The sequence below is a fragment of the Gavialis gangeticus genome, unplaced genomic scaffold, assembly GCF_001723915.1.
Source record: "Gavialis gangeticus isolate Ggan-Ray unplaced genomic scaffold, GavGan_comp1, whole genome shotgun sequence".
Taxonomy (NCBI): Eukaryota; Metazoa; Chordata; order Crocodylia; family Gavialidae; genus Gavialis; species Gavialis gangeticus.
In genome coordinates, this window is record NW_017729034.1 from 64,239,669 (window position 1) to 64,260,955 (window position 21,287).

General features: G+C 42.9%; 1 protein-coding gene across 1 annotated transcript; it reads left to right on the forward strand.

Annotated features, from left to right (window-relative positions):
• Positions 1 to 6,351: 6,351 nt before the first annotated feature.
• On the forward strand, positions 6,352 to 16,864 carry T (T brachyury transcription factor). The gene is made up of 8 exons (XM_019526772.1): positions 6,352 to 6,557; positions 7,089 to 7,353; positions 9,261 to 9,395; positions 10,132 to 10,193; positions 10,295 to 10,356; positions 11,689 to 11,865; positions 13,115 to 13,247; positions 14,846 to 16,864. The coding sequence occupies exons 1-8, from the start codon at positions 6,352 to 6,354 to the stop codon at positions 15,111 to 15,113; spliced, it is 1,308 nt and encodes a 435-aa protein (XP_019382317.1). The 3' UTR covers positions 15,114 to 16,864.
• Positions 16,865 to 21,287: the final 4,423 nt, after the last annotated feature.

The following is a 21,287-nucleotide window of genomic DNA, read 5'->3' on the forward strand; positions in this document are numbered from 1 at the left end:
TAAAAAATGTGTTGCCTGATCCTGCACAATCTGTAGCCCAAGCTCCTATGGTCTCCACTGGGAACAGCTCAAACCGTCAGTTTTTTTTCCAGATATTTGTGGCCCAATTAAGAATGAACAATTAATATCCATTAATATCTTCTTCCTCCCCCCTCCTTTTGTCCCCCAAGTCTACCATGACCCTCGTCTTTGCATTTCAAACACCATAAAGAAGCTGTTGCAGTGATGGATGATTCTTTTTCTGTCCTTCTAATTACACCAACTCACCTATGCACTATATTCAGTTTAAACAGAAATAAACACCAACAGAACATCACTGTGCTATTGACAAGATTATTCAGAAAAGAAGTATTGGGATTTATTTTTCTTTTCTTTTTTTGCCAGCAAAATTAACTTAATTCATCTTTTAGTCTGTCTTAACTTTTTAGACTCCCTCCACCCCCCATGATGGTATAGCTACCACTGAATTCAGCGGAAGTGCTTCCATTTACTTCAGTAAAAGAAGGATCAGGCCTTGAATCTATAACACTGACTTGAAAAGAGAGAAAGGATCTAGCAGTCCTCAGGCAAAGATCTAAATGAATCAATGGGAGGTTTGCTTGATTAAAAATGCAAGACGGCACACACCTTAGTTTTTAGTTAACATGCAAATATTGTCAGAAATATACAAAAGACTCTGACAGAATAACAGCCACGGTATTCCAAGTTTTAAAAACAAGCAACAATGTGCTACTTTGGGGAAGAAATGTATACCTTAAAACTAATTAATCTGGAATCTTTCAATTCATATTTATGAAGCTAAAATGAATTCATTGGAATATTTCAGGCTGTTGACAGTCAGCATTTTCTCAATTAGGACATTTGGATATTTGGTTAAAAAAATAGTACCTTATGTTGTGGGGAAATTTTCTAAATGATGTCCCCAATTTTTTTTTTTTAGTAAAATTGGGAAAAATGTTTCATGGTTTGGAGAAAAAGTTCAGAAACAGCAATACCAAAACAACACAACAGCTGGAGCCCCCTTTACTAAATACTGTGGTATTTCCACAGTACAAATACACTGCTTTGGTAATCCTGAATTGGTTGGTATCAACAGAATAATTCCTGGTAGTTTTAAAGGAAAGGCAACTAACAACTAGAGACACAAGAAACAAACGGAATATAAACTGAAATGATCTTTAAATGCCTCAATTTAAGAACTACAGTATCTTGCCACTAACAGTTTAATTTCACGAATTAATATCTTTTTTGAGTTTTCTTAGGTCTATCTTGGATGCAAAGGGCAACTTTTGTGGTAGAGAGAGTGATCTGAGGCAAAGAACTAGCTAACTCTACATCCCCCTGACCTGCAAACTGTAGGAAACTAAAACGAATGCCTCAGATACCCGTGTATGCGCCCATTATTATGACCATATTTCCCATCTGATAACATTTTATGATGATATGTTAGTGCAGGGGGTTAAAATAATGGACCCGCAGCATTTCTGTCCTTGCTGCCATTATTTCTGGGGCAGACGCTGTCCCGCAGGACTCCTAACCCCGCAGCGGGGAGAATGCAATAGAGACGAATCGGATGGACCTGTGGGGGAGAGGGGGTGCGGGGCAGCTGTAGGCGAGTCCTCGCCCCATGGAAGAAGGGAAGCGTTGCTATAAACTGGGAGTCTTTATAGCTGTTCGGCTGGAGGAAGTTTTTGGCTGTAAAGTGTCATGCACTGCGGCTCTCGGTGAAAAGGCTCTGCAAGCGGGGAGGTTTTTCTTCTGAGAGCCAAAGTGCAATTAAGATCAGGAAGGAGAAGCAGGGAAGAGGGAGAAAATAAAAATTTGAGAAGGGGGCACATACGGCAGCTCAGGGGAAATCATGGGATCCCCTGTTCCTTCCAGAGCTCTCCCACAGCAGGCACTTGGGAGAGGCAAGGAGTGTTTGTTTTTTTGGGGGGGGTGGGTTGTTTTTTGTGATCTCTTGTATTGGACCAACCGTATAGTTGGGAGAGATGTTGGACAAACTTTCGGATATCAAGTGCCCTTCCTCAGGGTTTGGTTGTTTGTCTGTGGGTTTTTTTAATGCCTCCCCCTCTGCTGATCTTTTTTTAACTGAAATTCCGGAAGATGTGTTTGAAAACTGTCAGCTGCCTCTTGGGATAGTCATTAGTTCTTTGAAGCAAAGATGATAAAAACGAAACACACAAAAAGATAGATAGATAGATAGATAGATAGATAGATAGATCCCGTTTCTATATCTATATATCTATAGACACGGGATCTATCTATCTATCTATCTATCTATCTATCTATCTATCTATCTATCTATCTATCTATCTCTTTTCCCTTTCAATAAAGCCATGACTTCTCGTGATACTAAACGCACCGGGGAGAAATAAGGGAGAAAGCCTTTATGTTGTCAACGTTATTCAGCTTCCCTGGCCTGTACCGCGCTTCTTTGAAATGCCTATATACAAATGTGAAGAATTCGTCGCCTTAGCAATCATTTAACTCTGGATACCCAGTGGCAACCCTCTTTTTAAAAACGTTTTAATAGCTGATCAGTACCAGTCCACCACCAGCACAGACCCGTCCCTTCCGTCCCGCAGGACTCTTTGTTACTTGCTTGTCCTTAAAAATACTCATTTGTAGGGGAACCCGAGCCGGGAAGGAAGTTTCTCCTGCGCTGGACCTCTGGATTTAAAATGAGGTTGTGCGTGGGGAGCGGGCTCGGAAGGAGATCCCCTGCTTCTGGGGCAGTGTTAGACCTGTGCTAGGGTTCAAGGGGTTGTGGCGTTGCAATAAGATCCTGCAAGTCTCCGCGTTTGGAAACCGGCTCGTCCCGGTTGGACGTGGACGGCAGCTGTGCAGAAATGCCCCGAGTCTGAGTGCCCTTGCCTTTTGCCGGTGGGGGGTCGGGGGGGGTGTCTTTTTTCTGTGGAGCACCTCAAGTAAAAGGAGCAGGTGAGGATCCTGGCGGTGGAAGGACGCCTGGGTGCCTCTTCTCGGGAAAACCCGGGGAGAGACCATCGCTCCCATCAAAAGTGGTCCAGATGCGCTCCGGCGGGGCTGCATCCCAGAGGTTGTTTAAATCACGGGCACGTAGCAAAAGCGCGGTGGGGCAAGGTCTTGAGTCTGTTTCTGTCTAAGGGAGAAATGTTTGCTCTCCAGTGAGAAACCAAACGAAGCAACAAACACATCACCTCCCCCCGCTCCCAAAGAGATGGGTACTGGAAGAGACTCCATCGCCTTGCGCCTTGCTAGACGGGGCTTGATTTCCAAGCCCGGAGCATCTGATGCAGCTGAAAAGTGCCCGGGGTGGCCCCCTCCGCTCTGCAGCCAGATGTGCGCCCGCCGGATGGGTGCCTAAAAACGGGCAATCATACTGCACGTGGGCAATATTAACTCCACGCAAAGAGACGTCTCCGGGCTCAGCACCCGCCTCAACTTGCTGCTTCCCACACACTGCCATTGACACAGAAACTTTTCTTAGAAAAGGAAACCTTCGCAAACCTTCACGGAACCATAATAATGGTTGAAACTACAAATTCCCTATTTTATTTTTTAATTTTTTTTGTGAAATCTGTATTTTTTTACACTGCTTTGCTTCCCCCCACCTCACCCCCCTTTTTACTCCTGTTTAAAGAGATTGTTATTGTTTAAAGAGACCCCATTGAACTATTTCCTGCTCATTGTCACCTCTCTCCCCCTCACCCTCCACCCAGAGGTTCTCACAGAAAGGTAATAAACTGACCCTCTCACACCACAGACCGCTCCTAAGCAGTCAAACAGCTCCTGAGCAGTCAAACCATTAAAAGCATTAGGAGGCGAGTATGCTTCAAACATCTCCCTTCCCTCCCTCTGGGCCAAAGAAACTCTGAGGACTCAGCATTTTCGCTTCAAGTCCTTTTCCCAGCAGCATTTTCCCCTGGTTATAAGGGCGATCGAGTCTGACATTGTGGAGCCAGGTGGAAGAAACTCTTCCCTTCTGCAAATTCACTAGACTGGACTCGATCAGCCTTTCTCAACCCATAGGTCCCGACCCCAAAGTGGGCGGCAAGAATATAGGAAAGGGTTGGGGACACACTTTTAAAAATGGAGCAACAAACTTTCAAAATGGATTCTCTTTTAAAGGAGAAAAACATGGGAAACCGGGGCTTTTCTCTTGCAAGCTGGCAGCGTTGCCACCTGCAAGGGGCTGCTTGCCCCCCCTCCCCCCGCCCCCACACACTGGGAGGCTGGGGCTGAGGGCAGGGGGAAGCAGGCCGGGAGTTTGGGGCACTGGGTTGGGACTGGCCATTGATGTTTACAAATGAGTCCTGGTACAAAAAAAGCTTGAGAAGCGCCAGACTAGATGACTTGAGGTCCCTTCCCTCCCAACCCTAATTTTCTATAATTAAGCTTTGAGACAATGCTGGCTCTGAAACTGGGTCTCTTTGTCATACTTATGCGCGGCCTGGTTTAGCCATCACAGGCAGAAAGCCCTTCCAAAGGCGGTGGGTTTATAGTGGGTTAACTTGCAGGTTGTGGGAAGGCAATAGTTTAATGAGATGGTCTAAAGAAGCACTAGCTGAATAGATTGTATTCCGTAGAAACTCTTGGTGGTCGGTTCATAGCATCATGGAAAATGAGGGCTGGAAGGGACCTCACAAGGTCACCGAGTCCAGTGTTTCTCAACCTGCGGGTCGCAAGACTATATGAAAGGGTTGCCAACAAGCACGGGAAAATGTGGAAAAATGTGGATGTCACTTGGGAGTAATGCAGGGCCACGTGATGATATTGTTGTTAATGTTTTCCTGTTGATACTGATTTCTGTCTTTAAAATAAAGACTGTTGAGCCGCTTTGACTTGTGGTTTTAACTTCGGGTCAAAATATTTGTGCGTCTTCTACTCTAATGATTTACTGGGTGCCCATCCATGTTACCAAATAGTACCAAAAAGGTTGAGAACCGCTGATATAGTCCGCCCCCCTGCTCCAAACAGGACCAGCGCAACTAGATCAGAGTCCTAGAAAATGCGGGTTGGAAGGGACCTAAGGAGGGATCTAGTCCAGTGGTTCTCAACCTTTTTTGTACCAGGACCCATGTGTAAACATGGATGGCCAGTCCCCACCCAGTGCCCCTCACTCCTGACCTGCTGCCCCCAGGCCTCAGCCCCCCAGTGTGTGGGGCAGGTGATGGGTGTGTGGGGCATGGGGGGGGGCGTAGGGGGGGCAAGCAGCCCCTCACAGGTTGCAACTCTGCCAGCCTGCAAGGGAAAAGCCCCGGTTTCCCACATTTTTCTCCTTTAAAGGAGAATCCATTAGAAAGACAACATTTGAACTTACACTCTGGCTCCTGAAGAACCCTATGGGCACGGATCACTAGAGTCCCCAGCCCCTCTGTAAACATCATGGTTAAAGGTTTGCAGGGTTGGGACCTGAGTTGTTTCTACATTACATTAACATGGCAATGCTGCACAAGGCTGCTGGCTGTTATCACATTGCAGTGTGCGTTGTACCCCGTGGAAGAGGTGAGTTTATGAAGGACTTTTTCAAGTTTGTTCCCGACCCTTTCCTATAGTCTTGCCACTCACTTCTGGGACACGACCCACAGGTTGAGAACCACTGATCTAGTCGAACCCGAGCAGGACCAGCCCCAAGTCCGAGCCAAAGCTTTGTCAAGCCGGGTCTTAAAAACGTCCAGGGATGAAGGTGCCTCCGTCTCTCTGGGTAACCTGTCCCAATGCTGCCATCCTCCTACTGAGAGTTTTTCCCAATATCCTGTTTAAACCTCCCTCATCGCAAGCAAGGCTTTATCTACCCAGGGTTTAACACCCCCTCCCCCCCAGGATGGAGACTCCACAGCCACTTTCCCAGCGCTTCCCTCCCCTCCTAGCGCGCGTTTCTCCTCATACCCAACCGCACCTTCCCTGGCTGCAGCTTGGGGCCATTCTCTCACGGGGCGTTTGCGCTTGTTCGGGGTCTTTGCCCACTTCCCTGCGGCGGGAGGGTCTCCCCGCCAGGCCTGGAGTGTGCAAGGCAGCCGGGGGCGTGCGGGGGGCAAGGGGCTGCGGCCGAGATGGGCCATTTCCCCGCGGCCCCGGCGGCTTTGATGGAGGTGCAAACATTTGGGAGCCGATTTGCATAAAATAGCCGCGCTCCCCCCCCATTAACATCACAGGCTGCCCCGGGGCACCAATGGCGCGGCCCGCGCGGACACATCAAAGGGGCCGCGCTCCAATCCGGGCGCCCCCCGGCGGGCGGTGATGTCACAGGGGGTATTTATGACGCTGGCTCCGCGCTGCCCCCGCGCCAGGGCTCGCAGCGCCGGGAGCGGGAGCGGGAGCGGGAGCGGGATCGAGAGCGCCGGGGCGGGCGGCCGGGCGGGCAGGATGGGGTCCCCGGGCGCGGAGGGCGCAGGCAAGAGCCTGCAGTACCGCGTGGACCACCTGCTGAGCGCCGTGGAGCACGAGCTGCAGGCGGGCAGCGAGAAGGGCGACCCCACGGAGCGGGAGCTGCGCGTCACGCTGGAGGAGGCCGAGCTGTGGCTGCGCTTCAAGGAGCTCACCAACGAGATGATTGTCACCAAGAACGGCAGGTAGGGCCGGCGCGGGCCCCCCGGCCGGGGGCTGCACACTGGGGAGGAGAGTGTACACCTGCTGGGGTGGGATGTACACGCGGGGAGGTGTATACACGTAGGAGGGTGTGCACACGTGGGGGGAGTGTGCACACGCAGAGGGTTGGGATGCACACGTGGGGAGGTGGGCATGCGGGGGGGGATGTGTACACGCAGCAGGGGTGTGCACAGGTTAGGGGGTGTGCATATTCGGGGGGGTGAGGTGTACACATGAGGAGGTGCATATGCGGAGGGGGTGTCCACATGCAAGGGTGGTTTGAACAGGCAGCAGAGGGTGTATGTACACTTGTTGGGGTGTATGCAGGGGTGGGTGTGCACACACGAGGGGTGTGTACACACAGGGGTGTGCATACATGGTGTGAACACGCAGAGGCAGCAGGGTGTATACATGGGGGTGTGTGCATATGCGGGGGGGTGCACATGCAGGGTAGGGGTGGGTACACGCGGGGCCAGTGGCCAGCGCGCCTGTCTCCCCGCGTGTGACCCGCGCAGGCGGATGTTCCCGGTGCTGAAGGTGAGCGTGGCCGGCCTGGACCCGCACGCCATGTACTCCTTCCTGCTGGACTTTGCGGCAGCCGACGGGCACCGCTGGAAGTATGTGAACGGTGAGTGGGTGCCAGGTGGCAAGCCCGAGCCGCAGGCGCCCAGCTGCGTCTACATCCACCCTGACTCGCCCAACTTTGGCGCGCACTGGATGAAGGCGCCTGTCTCCTTCAGCAAGGTCAAGCTCACCAACAAACTCAACGGCGGTGGGCAGGTGAGCCCCCTTCTTGCCCCCCATGGCTCTGTGCAGGTGCTGGCAGGAAGGGGAAGGCGGGGCGGGAGGTCCCCTCTCCTCTCTCAGCAGCCTCCTGCTGGCCGGCCTCTGTGTCACCAGGAAGGAGGCTCTGGCTGGGGACCCCCAGGGACTTGCACAGCTCTGGGCAGAGTCTTCCCCAGCAGCATCTGCTGGCTCCTTGGCCTGGTTGAGGGCCAGGGCCGCTGGCAGGCTGCATTGCTTTTGGCCTGTGAGCTCGTTCCCTGCCCCCTTCTCTGTTCTGTCGCAGGGAACTAGGTGCTACTGTCTCAGTGGACCCCCCCTTTCAGGGAGGCTCATGGCTGCACTGGGTGGGTGCTGCCTGCCAGTCCTAGAAAAGCAACAGGCCTGCTGGACTGAATCAAGCCCCCACCCTGCAGCCACCTCTGCCAACCCAGCCTCTCCTTCCCACGTGGGCCCCTTGGCTACCACCTCCATCCAACTCAGGGCACCTCGGGTCTGTTCTCTGTTGCAGCCTCTGACAACACACAGAAGCTTCAGTCCCTCTTGGTTTAGTTAGTCCATAAGGGGCCTCTTTGCTCTCCTGGCTGCTGCCTCCTGGAAGCTGTCTACCCTGCTGAACAGCCTGGCTTGGCTGGACAGCTGACTTGCTTAACTTCAACTTCTTGGAGAAGGCAGCATAGATTTGTACCACGTAGGCTAGCCAGAAAGTTGAGGGGGCCACTTCTGCTCAGGAAACCTTGTGGTAGGATCTAGCACAAACTAGAACTATCTAGCTCTAGATCTATCTATAGCTAGAGCTAAATGCATTTAGCTCTAGATCTAGTTATATCTATAGATCTAGACATATCTATAAATCTATAGAAATATATCTATAGATATGTGTATATATAAGCTCGTTCTATATAGATATCTCTGTATCTATAGAGATATAGATACATAGATATAGATATATTTAGTGTGTGTGTGTGTGTGTGTGTGTGTGTGTGTGTGTGTGTGTGTGTGTGTGTGTAGGGAGAGAAAGAAAAAAACTAGTGTGTGTGTGTGTGTGAGCTCCTAACACAGAACCCTCACATTCACCATGGGATATATCTATAAACTAGGGGTGCTGAACTATATATAGATAGAATCTAGGGATATATAAACCACACACACACACATACATAATATATGTGTGTGCATATATTTTTATATGTGTGTGTGTGTCTGTATATGTGTATGTTGGTGTGTATATATATACACATATAAGTGAAGATGTGGATGTGTGTGTATCCTCACTTATGTTAATCTTCCCACAGTTAGGGATGCTATGTTACGTCCTAAGGTGACTGTGAGGGTTCTGTGTAAAGAGCATATAGATATAGATATATATCATGCAAATTATCCTGCCTTCTACTTGACTTCAGCTTAACACATTGAAATGTCTTCTGTCAGACTTCACATTTAGAATTTACTGGTATCTGACTTTTTTCCTCCATCACTGAAAAAAAAGGTTAATGACTGAAATCAGAAAGTGTCTGTAATTTCAGGAATTGGCATCCCGTGGTGCCAGTGCTTATCTGTGCTGCCGTACGTTGTGAGAGGCAAGGATTTATTAGGGTGGTATTTTTTATTGGACCAACTGTGTAGTAGGGATAAAGTTAGATAACTTTTGAATATAAGACATTCTTTCTCTGGTCTCATTAAAAGAAAAAGTCCAATAAAACACATCACCCTAAGAAATCCTTGTTTCTCACAGTATATGGCACCTGAGGAAGAATGTCTTGTATTGGAAAACTTGTCTTACTTTATCCCAACTACACAGTTGGTTCAATTAAAGTTATCACCGTAAGAAATCTTTGACTCAGATAATTTCTGGACTATCGAGGCTACAACATCACTCTTACACTGATGCCATATATTCACAGATCATGTTGAACTCCTTGCATAAGTATGAGCCTAGGATTCACATAGTGAGAGTTGGTGGCCCTCAGCGAATGATCACCAGTCACTCTTTCCCAGAGACCCAATTTATAGCTGTGACGGCTTATCAGAATGAGGAGGTATGTATAGAGCAAGAAAGAAACCTCTGAGTGCTCTAGATTCTTGGAAGGAGCAAAGTGCAAGTTCCTGGAGTAAAATATTTGTCATCTTACATTTTTCTATTGTGTGTGTGTGTTTATTTTAAGGTGAATGTGAAGCACATTTACTTGGAATTAGATAAATATAAAGCCGTATAGAAATAGAGTAACAGTCATTCCCTAAAGATGATTGTCTCATATAGGCTCTAATTTTATTGTAAAAGTAAAGATTCTTTGGAACATGCTGAATCTGCCTTTAAATGTAAGAATAAACTCTCCATTTGAAAGTACACAAAATCACCAGAAATGGTATTTTCAGAACTGGATCTTAGTTTCAAATAACTAAAATGTAGAAATGTAAGAATAATTAACATCCAAGTTACTGAGCTCTTCCTGCTTGTGATTTATTGTTGTTCAAAATCTGAAAATATTTAGTGTGCCCCCTTTCTTATGTGCTTTCCTTAATAAGCCGAGGTAACTTAGATAGAAAATGGTTGTGGATGTCTCTAAAATTTTTGTAGAATAATTTCAAGCCTACTGTTAACATTAGAGATGATTGGATGAGATATATGTATATCCACAGTATGGCTTTAATCATTTGCCCTGAAATCAATGGTAAAGCATCCTGATTTCAGAAAAACCTGATTGGGTCCTTTAATTCTGTGTGATACTGAATGGTAATGTGCAAATGAAGCATTTTGTTGTTTTTGGTTTTTAGATCACAGCTTTAAAAATTAAATATAATCCATTTGCAAAGGCTTTCCTTGATGCTAAAGAAAGGTAAGAATTCCTGAATAAACCCAAGTGTACAGCTTGCAGAAAAAAATCTGAGTCCTTTCAGATCGTTTTCTTTGATTAATAAAACAGGTTTGCTTTCACAGGAGTGATCACAAGGACATGATGGATGAAGTGGGAGACAATCAGCAGTCTGGATATTCCCAATGTATGTTTGATTTCCCTTGTGTTAAATATCCAACTTGCAAATGTTTGTTGTCTTTCATCTTATCATTACACATGTTCCCCTTCTGTTCCAGTTTGGTACTATATTGTATTTCATTAAAATTCAGACACAAGTACTTGTTGGAAGATGTACACTAACTCATGCCATAGGTTCGGTATGATATAATTGTCATTGATTCTCAGAGTTATTGTTTTGTACTAGTTATGCATGTTTCAGCTTCTATGCTATATGTTGCATTTACATGCATTAATACTTTTACAGATTTTAAAGTGAAGCATTACATTAATTTTCTATAAGGCAATGGGTCTTGGATATAAGGAAATCTGTTTACACAGAAATTAATGAAAAGGCTGTTTAATTTCATATGACAGCAGAAAGGTTTTGAAAATAAATTATCAGTTTAGTTTTTAGTATATTAATTGAAAGCCACAGTTAAAATAGATTTTTGTTTTTAGAAGGGTAAAATGTCATTATTTTAAAAGTTTTTAAATTGAAATATTTTAGGGAAAATTGTCAAGAAAACTTTTAAGGCCAGGCCTTGAATAAGAGAACTATTACAAATTGTAATACAACTAGATTTTATTTGTATTTCAAAGAAACTATTTTCTTTTTATACATGCTCCCCAGCAGTGTTGGAAACAACAATACTACTCTGAGAACCAAAAAAAAGAAAAAGTAGAAACAGATGATTAAACTAGCTAGTAAAGTTTAATTTTCCAAAATTAATTCAATGCAAAATGCACATGCACAGCCTAAGTGGTGCAAGATTTTATGCAAGAGGCAAAGATTTCTTAGGGTGATACCTTGTATTGGACCAGCTATGTAGGTTGGGACAAGCTTTTGAATGCAAGATGGTCTTCATTAGATCTCTAACAAAATCCTTGCCTCTCAATTTCTGGTCAATCATGGTTACATCACTGTTACAGTACTGGAAGATTGTATAGAATTTTCAGTCTTGATTTCCTTAGTATAATAAGTATGACAAACAAAATCTGTTTTTAAATATGTGTTGTTTTGACAGAATCCTTCTTAAGATGCAGGGAGAAGGAAACTTTAATAACATTATTTAATAGAGTTCTGCAGGAACCAGATTTTATTGACCTTTCTAAAATCTTTTTACCCCTAATTTTTCTTTCAAATGGAATGTGTCACAGCTAACTTGTTTCTGTGACACGTTTTTTTTTTTTTCACAAACCTGCACTACTCACCAGCTGTTATTTCACTCTAGACTGTTAGTATGCAAAGTACTCATAACATTTCCCAGTCATCCCATGTCATCATGTACCTGTGTTCTGAAAAGATTCTCTTTCACAGTAGGTGGTTGGCTTATTCCTGGAACTGGGACATTGTGCCCCCCTACCAACCCTCACCCTCAGTTTGGATCACCTTTATCACTCTCTCCTGCTCACAGTTGTGAAAGGTACTCATCGCTGAGGAATCACCGTTCTGCCCCTTACCCCAATCCATATGCCCATAGAAACAACTCTCCAAGTAAGTCTTTATTACACTGCAACTATTTAATGATTGGAAATAATTCTAGATCAGTTGTACCAGTGTAAATCCAGAGTGCCCCTAAAACTAGAATCTAGCTTGCTTTGTGCTGAGGTTTTGTGACACCACTGAAAGGAAAGTGAAAAGTAAAATATGTTTCTCTAGTTTCTTAACAATGGAAAAGTAAAATAGTGCATGCAGTGCTACTAGATAATATTGTGCTCACCATGTCCCTGTGTGCTAGTGTAGAACAAAACAGTGCAAGTTATTAAGGGAAGTACTTTAATAATTTTAGCTGTCCGTTTAAATTCAAGTTGATTATAAGAATAGAGAGTATTTAGTTATTTAATTAATCAATTAATTTACAAGTGCAATAATATACCTTACTTAAGGTTTTGGGGGCATAAAGACAATGTAAGAATTACATAAGCTAAAGGCTTCTGAGTCAGCTTTTGTGTTGAAAGTATCCAGCTGCATTTTTGTGAACAGAAAGGAGGGAATTGTTAACTATACTTTCCTTTCCTATTAAGAACTTGTCTCCGTTTATTTGCCTTCCATCCAGTAAAATTTCTTGAAAAGCAAAACATGTTTTTTAATTTAATATTTTAAAGTGATAGAGTATTATGTAGGCTCGTTGGCAAGGTGGTCATTAAATTGTTGCAAATATTACCCATAATATACCTGTTCCTACAGGATAGTGCTTTAAAGATGAAAATGTGCAAGTGATTTTTTTTTTTTGTTATGTCTTGAGCTTCAAATGGGCTTTGTAAATTTAAAATAAAATATCCCATGAACATAATCAAACTTCCCTGTGCTTTCCACCCCTTTCACCATCATCATAAAAGGACTCTTTCCCCTTCCGTTAAGTTCATAGACCTCAGCAGTGTTTTGGCAGTACATTACTGGATGGGTTTCCCTTTGGAGCCCTCTGATGCCACAGCTAAGTAAGCTATGTGAAAACTACAGAACCACCTAAATCACAAGCTGAGCATTTTTGCCTTCAGGATCTGCTGGAGTTGAGAGGTGAAGTATGGACTGGCAATCCACATTCTGTGACTTATTTAGTGGCATAGTGCAGGAGCTACTGGGAAACCCCAAAACAGAACTGACAGTTGGCACAATTGGTATCCTTTTTTTTTTTTTTTTTTTTTTACAAAGTAGTTAAAAAGCATATTTTTCATTGAAAATGAGAATTGTTGTTTGGTACAATGACTAATGTGCTTACTAAATGGATGCTTGTCTTTCACAGCAGCCTATGCTGATAATTCCTCTGCCTGCCTTTCCATGCTTCAACCCCACGACAATTGGTCTAGTCTAGGAGTTCCCACCCATACAAGTATGCTACCCATGAGTCACGGCACCGGCACATCCACTAGCTGCAGGTAGGAATTAGCCCTTAAGTGAGGGAGCACCAATATCTTTATAAATCGGAATATATTGTTAATTAAAAAGGAGAGGAAAGGATCCCTATCAGCTTGAATCTAGTTAGTTTTTAAACAGTTAAAAGTAATTTCATATACCACATCTGTTTCAACAGCCCTCTGTTATATTCACGCCTGCCTTTTTTAATTTTGGTTGCTTAAATACTAAAATGCCTTATTATGCAAAAATTACTGATGCTACAGGCGAAACTATAAAAATGTTTAGACAGCAGGAGATGTCAAATGTATAAAGCAAAAATATCAGACAGGGAATGATTATTTTTTTAGCTTTCAGTTTTCGAAACTCTTAGGTGTTGTTTAACCTATTATTTAGCAATAATAGATTTTGAAAAAGATTCAGAAAAGGAGGTGTATTCAAGCTGGTAGTGACCCTTTAAGTAACAGCATGTTGTTATTGCCTTTATGTGAACTCACGAGCGTGTCACCTCTCTTTATATTTATGATGATACTTGCTGTCTTTGTCATGGTAGAGGGTTAAATTGCAGTCAGTCACCAGGAGACAAAACCACTGGGGGAGTCAGAAAAAGTATGTGAAATTTTTGCTTTTGACTTCAGTGGGGGCAGGATTTGATTATCATTTGAATTTGCAATTCACAGTTCAGCTCTGAAGTCTAAATAGCTGACTAATTAATATACATGAACTGTAGAAAATAGACTGCTTAAAGAAATGTTCAATTTCTCATTTATGTCTTAATAATTTATTGTATATGTGACTAACATAAAGTACAAAATCCTTATTTTACTGACCAGAAGTTAATTGAAATTACATCATTTTTTCTCCTTCCTGCTCTTCCAAGCATTCAGAAGGCCATAAATTCCGGCAAATCAAGGGCCCAGGACTAAGAGATAAAAGACCTGGGTTCTTCTTTTAGCTCTGCCAAGGATTTGCAGTGGCACATTGGGCAATTCACATAATTTCGGTGTCTAGACTCCATACCTGTGGGGATAAGCTGGGGATATTATTTACTGTATTCTGTTGAATAGAAAGCTACCTTGAATTTATTTAAGACACTCTCCAACTTTCTGATTTTGAAACTTAAAAAAAAAGACATCAAATAAAGATTCATCCGTGGTGTATAAAAGAGCTTTTTACTGGACTTTAAGGTGCAGGCCACTCTTTAGAAGAAATACTTCCTTTTAAAAGAGAAACATCTTTTTTTTTCTTTTTTGGGGGGGCAGGAATTCCTTCATCAGTTAATTTGGGTGAAAAGTATTATTTAAGAACTAAATATTAAATAGAAGTTAAACTTATTCTCGGCAAAGACATCTTACAGATGAACCTTTTTTATTACTGTCTCTAAGGTAAAATAATGTTTTTAAGATAGCGTACGGCTGGGAAGATTTGGCTCGATTCTTATTTTCATAGCACACCCGTTGCAGCATCAGTATATAATATGTAACCTTAGTTTCAAAGATTTACTGCAATGACAGGAAACTCTCAGAGAACTTGAAGAATCAGTAATCTGCCTTATTTGGTGACAAGAAAAGCTGGGGTCATTAATAATCCATATTATATGGAGTTCTTCTCTCTCTTACAGTCAGTATCCCAACTTGTGGTCTGTTAGTAACAGCACCATCACACCGGTATCGCAGTCCAGTGGGATGTCCAATGGACTGAGCTCCCAGTTCTTGCGTGGCTCTGCAGCGCACTACCCACCCCTCCCTCACTCAGTCACGGCTTCCTCCTCAGGATCTCCATTGTTTGACGGCGGCACACCAACAGACATTCCTGACAGCCAGTATGATACTTCAACACATGCAAGGCTAGCATCCACCTGGACTCCCGTCACACCACCCTCCATGTAGACCAAGAGTTTCTGTTTGAGACACAGACTTTCTAGCTGTTAAGTAACTTAATACTGAATCCACAATGAAGTCTTGGGGAGGGGAAAAAAGAGACGTGAAGTAAATTACAGGCAAAGTACTGCACTACTTTGGTGTAGAGCAACTGAGTTACGCTTCTTACAGTAAACACTGCATCATAGGGACCTTTTGAGTGCAATTCTCATATGATAAATTTCACTGCTCTCCCTTTTTAAAAAAAGGAAATATATTTTAATCCTTTTCAGTTTGGCAGAAATGGCCCAAACCAACTAATTCTGACCCGTATTCCACAGTTCTCAGTGTTCGGGGGTATTTGGATCTGAGGATTTTTTTTCCTGGCCATCTTGACAGTTTTGTCAAATAAGATGCTTCATATCAACATGTAGCTAACTTTTTTGGTTTTGAGATTAGCTGTAGTCTTGAGACAGTTTTTATTAAGTGCGTAATTAGTCATTCTCAAATCAACCCACATTTATTTAAAGAGTAAAATTTGGACAACTGTGTGCACTAATACGTATTTGTCTTGTGAATACGTGGTGTTCCTATAGTTAGTTGTATTCTTACTTCCTTGCTGCTGAATTAAGTGATAAAGACAATCAGCAAGAACTATTTTCTGCCTAATAAATGCAATATTAAAATTTTGGTCTAATTGTCTTTACCTCAGATGCTCCCTTTAAGGTAAGTTTGGTCATATAGATAACAAACAGCTGTCAGGCTAGCTACATTTCTGCATTTCAAACAGCTGTAATCTAATTAAGGGCCCTATCCATAGCCCTTTGAAGTCAATGGAGAAACTTTCATTGACATTTATGGTCTTTGGTCTGGGCCCTAAATGAGAGAAAAAAGGAAAGTCAATAGCAAAAGGTTCTTTCTAATTTATTTTTAGTTTAGTCTTGTACTCTGATCTATATTTATTATTTGTTAGAATGTGACCTTGTTTTGTACATGTTAAGCTATGTATATAATCTGTCAGTATGCTGTGTACCTTAAGACAATCATATGTGGATCATGCCACCCAATGGCATGTTGAAATAGTTTGGATTCAAGTAGTTAAGTTATTCTACAAGGGAAAACCCCAAGTGTCAGTAATTTGGATGGGGCTATAGATATAAGCCTTAAGTACAGTGACTATTTGTCTTCCCTAGAAGATTAGATCATAATAGAATATATCCTTGAGGATTCACGTGAATTATCACACCCTAATCTTCTCATGTAGATAAGCACCAAATGTTGGGTCAAGATATACTCTTGGATGTGTACATGCTGCTCTCATTGAATTTAACAAACACATATCCTAGGGTAGAATTTGACTATCTTCTTGTGTAAGCCATAACAAATAAATGCCTTTATAATGAAGTGCCTCAAGTTGGAAAGTAGAATTCTAAGTCAGGGGATGCATTAAATATTTAATCCAAGTGTGTTCAGGTGCTATAATGGCAGCTTAATGATGAAAACACAAATATTTGCTACATTTTGGTCTCTTAGGAACTGATCCTGCAGCTGGAGCTATGTGGTTTTATGTCACCCAAGGCCCCATTGACATATGTGGGGTTCTGTGTCAGGTAAAGGGGTATGCCCAGGCAGATCCAACTGCAGGATTTGGGCTTTGATATTCTAGCAAGCCAATAATAAGAGACAGCACCAGCCTCTGATGGCTGTCAGACTATGACCTCCGTCAATATTGTAAATATTGACCTAAGCTCTCTTATTTTATTGTGAAAGTGAATCATGTAAATGATGTATGTGCATTGTTATTTAGATCCTTTTGTAGACGTTAGCAAAGTGTTTCATTGTTGGTTTTTTATTTGTATTTCAAAAGTGTTAAGTTAAATTGAAAAAAGGTAGTAAAGTTTCTTTAATAATAAACTGACTATTTAGTTTTCAATTTATGGCAACAAGTGCATTTAATTTATACATTGATATAACAACTAATTTGCATCTTTATGGGATGGGAACATAAAACTGACAAACCGGAAGGAAAAAAGACACTGACAATTCAGCAATGGCCAGAACCAGATGATACAGTATAGATTACTATATTTTGCACCCCACTGCACAGTGTTATTCTCTGCGGTGGAGCATGTGGGAGGTTTCTTCATGACCATGAGCTGGTAATTTTAAGCCTTTAGACATGAAGGTTCTATAGAAATGTAAGCACTTAAAAGCTATGAAGGCACAGGATCAAAATTGGGAGCAGCACAGTGCTGGCAAGGAAACGGTGTTTTCTGAGAGTGAAATCTCATCCACTGAAGTAAGAGTTTAATTTAAATTTTGGCAGATGGCTTGCATTTAGCCTTGACAATCAAACATGTCTTTAAACAAACACTTGCAGTAAGAAATATATCTCTTATACAAAAGAGTGCAAAAAATCTACATAATATTTGTACTTAATGAAGAACTGAAAGTGCAACTGCCTTGGTTTTGAAACCATATATGCCTGTTCATGTGCATCAAAAGATAATATTACAGCCACTCTGAGTAAACCTGGACACAGTCTGACCTTAGTTGTTGCTGTTTGGTTCCAGAACCATTGCTGTAGGTACAATGTTTTAAGGGGATGAAGGGATTGTAGTTGCTGATATGCAGCAAAGAGGAGGAATGGAACTTAGAAGGAGAGGGATGCATTTAAAGTAGGATCTGGATCTACCTTTTTTCTGGACCTTGAAGTCCAGCTGAATTTTCACTCTTTCTGGTCTATCATAGAAAGCACACAGCTAGTGTGTGGAATGTAGGTCAAAGAAATCACACCTGACAATCCAGGCACTTATGCTGCAAAGAGAAACTGGGGCAGCTGTGCTGCAAGGGGGATTTCTTTGAGACAGGGAACCTCTCTTGTTTTAGTACTGCTCTTGCCAACTGTCTTGAAGATAGATCTGAGAACTGAATGTGGCAAATGAGGAGAGGAGGAGGAAAACTGTTGAGTATGTGTGCAGAGGAATGAGTGTAAGGGTTAAAGGAGAAAGTCAGGGATTAGGAGAAGCTGGAGGAAGAAGGAACATGGATAGAGAAAGTGAATGGAGCAGGAGCTTGCGCAGGACAGTGATAAGATAGGATGGAGAGGGATACAACAGCAGTTCCCTCACCAGACAGGCTAAAAGGCTAATCCAGATTTTTAATTCAACCAGTGTAGCATGTTCTGAAATACAATCATGTTTTCCTGACTACAGTTTTAGAAGATACTGGTTGGAATGAACTGGATAACATATACTTACATTACACCTTCAAGTCCTGACTGAATAGAGTTAGTTGGATCGGAAAAGTTTTGCCCAAATTGGTTTAAATCCTGATGCTTCCAGGGCCTGTTGCCTTAGAGGGCAGCCCTGGTAAGCAGACTGCTGGGTACTCTCAGGGTTTCCAGGTTCGCCACCATGGAGCTGCTCACTGAAATTGATATTTTCAGCAAATGCCTGCAAGTATGAAGTTGTGGGGTCCCTGGCTCAGGGTAGTTTGCATGGTGAGCCTGCCATGGAGGCACAGACCTGGCAGCCCTAGAAGGTGGTGAATCAAACTAACATTTTTGTCAGTATTCATCACTGCTATAGTCAAAAGAATTTCAGTTTCTCTCAAAGGGGAGCACATTTTGGTTTGGAAACTTTCTAAAATTAATATTTTTCCTCAAATTCCAGTTTTCTGGAAGTACTTGGTTTCATTCTGATTTAAATTGACTTTTTGGTGAACTAGTACAGCTATACTCCATCAAAGAGTCTAAGGTGCCCAAGGAGAATCTCCTTTGTGATAAACTATGGGCTGAGATGTCAGCTCCAGCTGTGATTCCAAAGATAGTTTTGGCCCTGGAGTGAAAAGGGTAAGTGTGGTTGTTTGAATTCCCATGCACACGTGAGATCCAAAACATAAAATAAGATTTACAAAACCTTAAAAAATTAATACAGCAATGTAAAAGAATTAATAGCACGAGACAAACCCTTAGATATGAACATCTGGGGAATTCTGTAATATCACAATTTCTTCAATTAAATGTTGTGCCCCTGGACTTGCCCAATAAATAATCCAGGGACAACACTAGATTTTAAATCTTAAAATGGCAGGAAGATACTTAAGGGGGCATTCAGCTCTTGTCTGACTTGGGCAATCCAACTTTAGTTTGTTTTAAGCTACCCATTTTAAGTTGCACATGCCTTTTAAGATCTAGAGGACATCTGCTTATTAAAAGCAGCGTGTTATGACTCTTTATATCAGATGGGAATCATGGGCACTCTGTGCTCTTTGATTAGAATAGATTTTCCTGATAATTTCTCCTGCTATTTCAACTTTTGACCATTTTACCACGTAAGTAGAATACCTCTGGTCTTAGTGACTTCAAAGCACCTATTTATAAACAGTACAGGTGCATCCCCACAAGCGCACATATGTAGAGATGCACGTTTCCCATGGGACAAATAGCGACATATATTTGTGCTGCTGCTATTTGTCCCCAGGCACGCCCCTACACACGTGGTCTGGCATGCAGCAGAGACCCGGGTGGGGTGGGGTGGGGTGGGGGAGCCTGGGGACCACCTGTGCTGGTCCCAGCAGCCTTACCTCGTGTCCTGGGGGCCTCTCGGGGCAGCAGCGGTGCTGAGCGGCTGCTTGGAGCCTGGCTGACAGCTGGAGCATGGCTCTGGCCACCCAGGCTCCAGTTTCTGGTGGCACACGCTGCTGCCACATGCACTGCACCATGTTTTTAGTATTGGTTTGTTTTTTTTAACACCAGGATCTCCCCGTGTCAAAAAAACCCATCATACTGCAGATTAGCATGGCGTACAAGTGCACGTGCACTGTGTGCAGTTTGTGGTGCCTTAAATGGCTTTGAGGTGTTTGTGGGGACATGCCCTACTAATCTACTTTGCTGTTCTTGATAACTTTTCTCACTTGGGGCCTTCTTACATTGCGGTAATTAACTGATGAACTCTATGGCCATGTTTTATGTTGGGACTTGGATTTAAAGCTAATATTCCCTATTCCTTTTTGTATCCTTTTCTTCTCTACTTCCCAATAGCACTTTTCATGCTGCTAAATAGAAATTGCACTGAATTTCAAATCATGAGCTGACTGAGAACTGGCTGAATATTTTGCATTCTATCCTTCTACATCCACACTGGCTTCTAGATGTACAAAATAATTAATATACTGATACTGCATATAATTTGTCGACAAGCCACCAAAAGTTTTGCTGTTATTTGTTTACATTTACCTTCCAAAGCCATTAACCCCTCTATTTGCTAAGGGAGCTGTGAGGTCAAACATGGGTAACTCTACAAATAGTTGAGCCTTCGTGGATTCTGTTTGACTCATCTGGAGAGAATGTTCTCACAGTTATGTCCGCAATAGCAGAGCAATAGATCATACTGTCTTCTGCCAGCCCCTGAGTTCATCTGTGTTGGGAGGGGGACAAGAAGTCACTAATTTGCTAAACATTTCTGAATTCTGCAGAAACCCCAAGTAGTGAGACTCATCTCAGCCCTCCTACAGATAGTGTGTGGTTCCTCTGTAACAAATCCAGAATCTTTATATTTAGTCTTACGATGACACAGACTAGAAAGATGGTAGGTTAGGGAATGCTGGTTGCTGGTTCAAGCTATTCAGTGCACCAAAGCATAGTTTCAACAAAGATTTTTTTTAATACAGTATTTTGTTTTGGACTATAACTATAATGTTATTTTCCCTGTATAAGGAGCAGTTGCTGGCTCAGAAAACTCCATTTGACTTTTGGTCCATACCCCCTAAAAATGGCTGTCAGTCCCAAGTGGGTCAGTATCTTCCTCTCTACTCTGTATGGCTGTAGAACATGGGATCAGACATTTCCTTCCTGGGAAAAGGCTTGCCTTGGTTCACCCTGATGGCCATATATGGCAAATGCATTTGTGAGGTATGTAAATGAAGAAGCTTACACGTTTGAGGAGCTCTTTTGTCTTTCTCTCTCCCCTCCACATGGTGAAGAAACAACTGTTAGCAAGATACTGAAGCTAGGGATGGGATGATGGAACAGAATCAGGCTTCCCCAAATCCCGTATGTTACATTTTGATTTTGGAAGCAGAAAACAATCATCAGCCCTTATTTTGGAACTGCATCCTATACAATGCAGTAAACAAGCCTCACATCTTCCTAGATGGAAACTCTAATAGAAACTCTTAAAGTCACAGCCAGATACTTTCTAG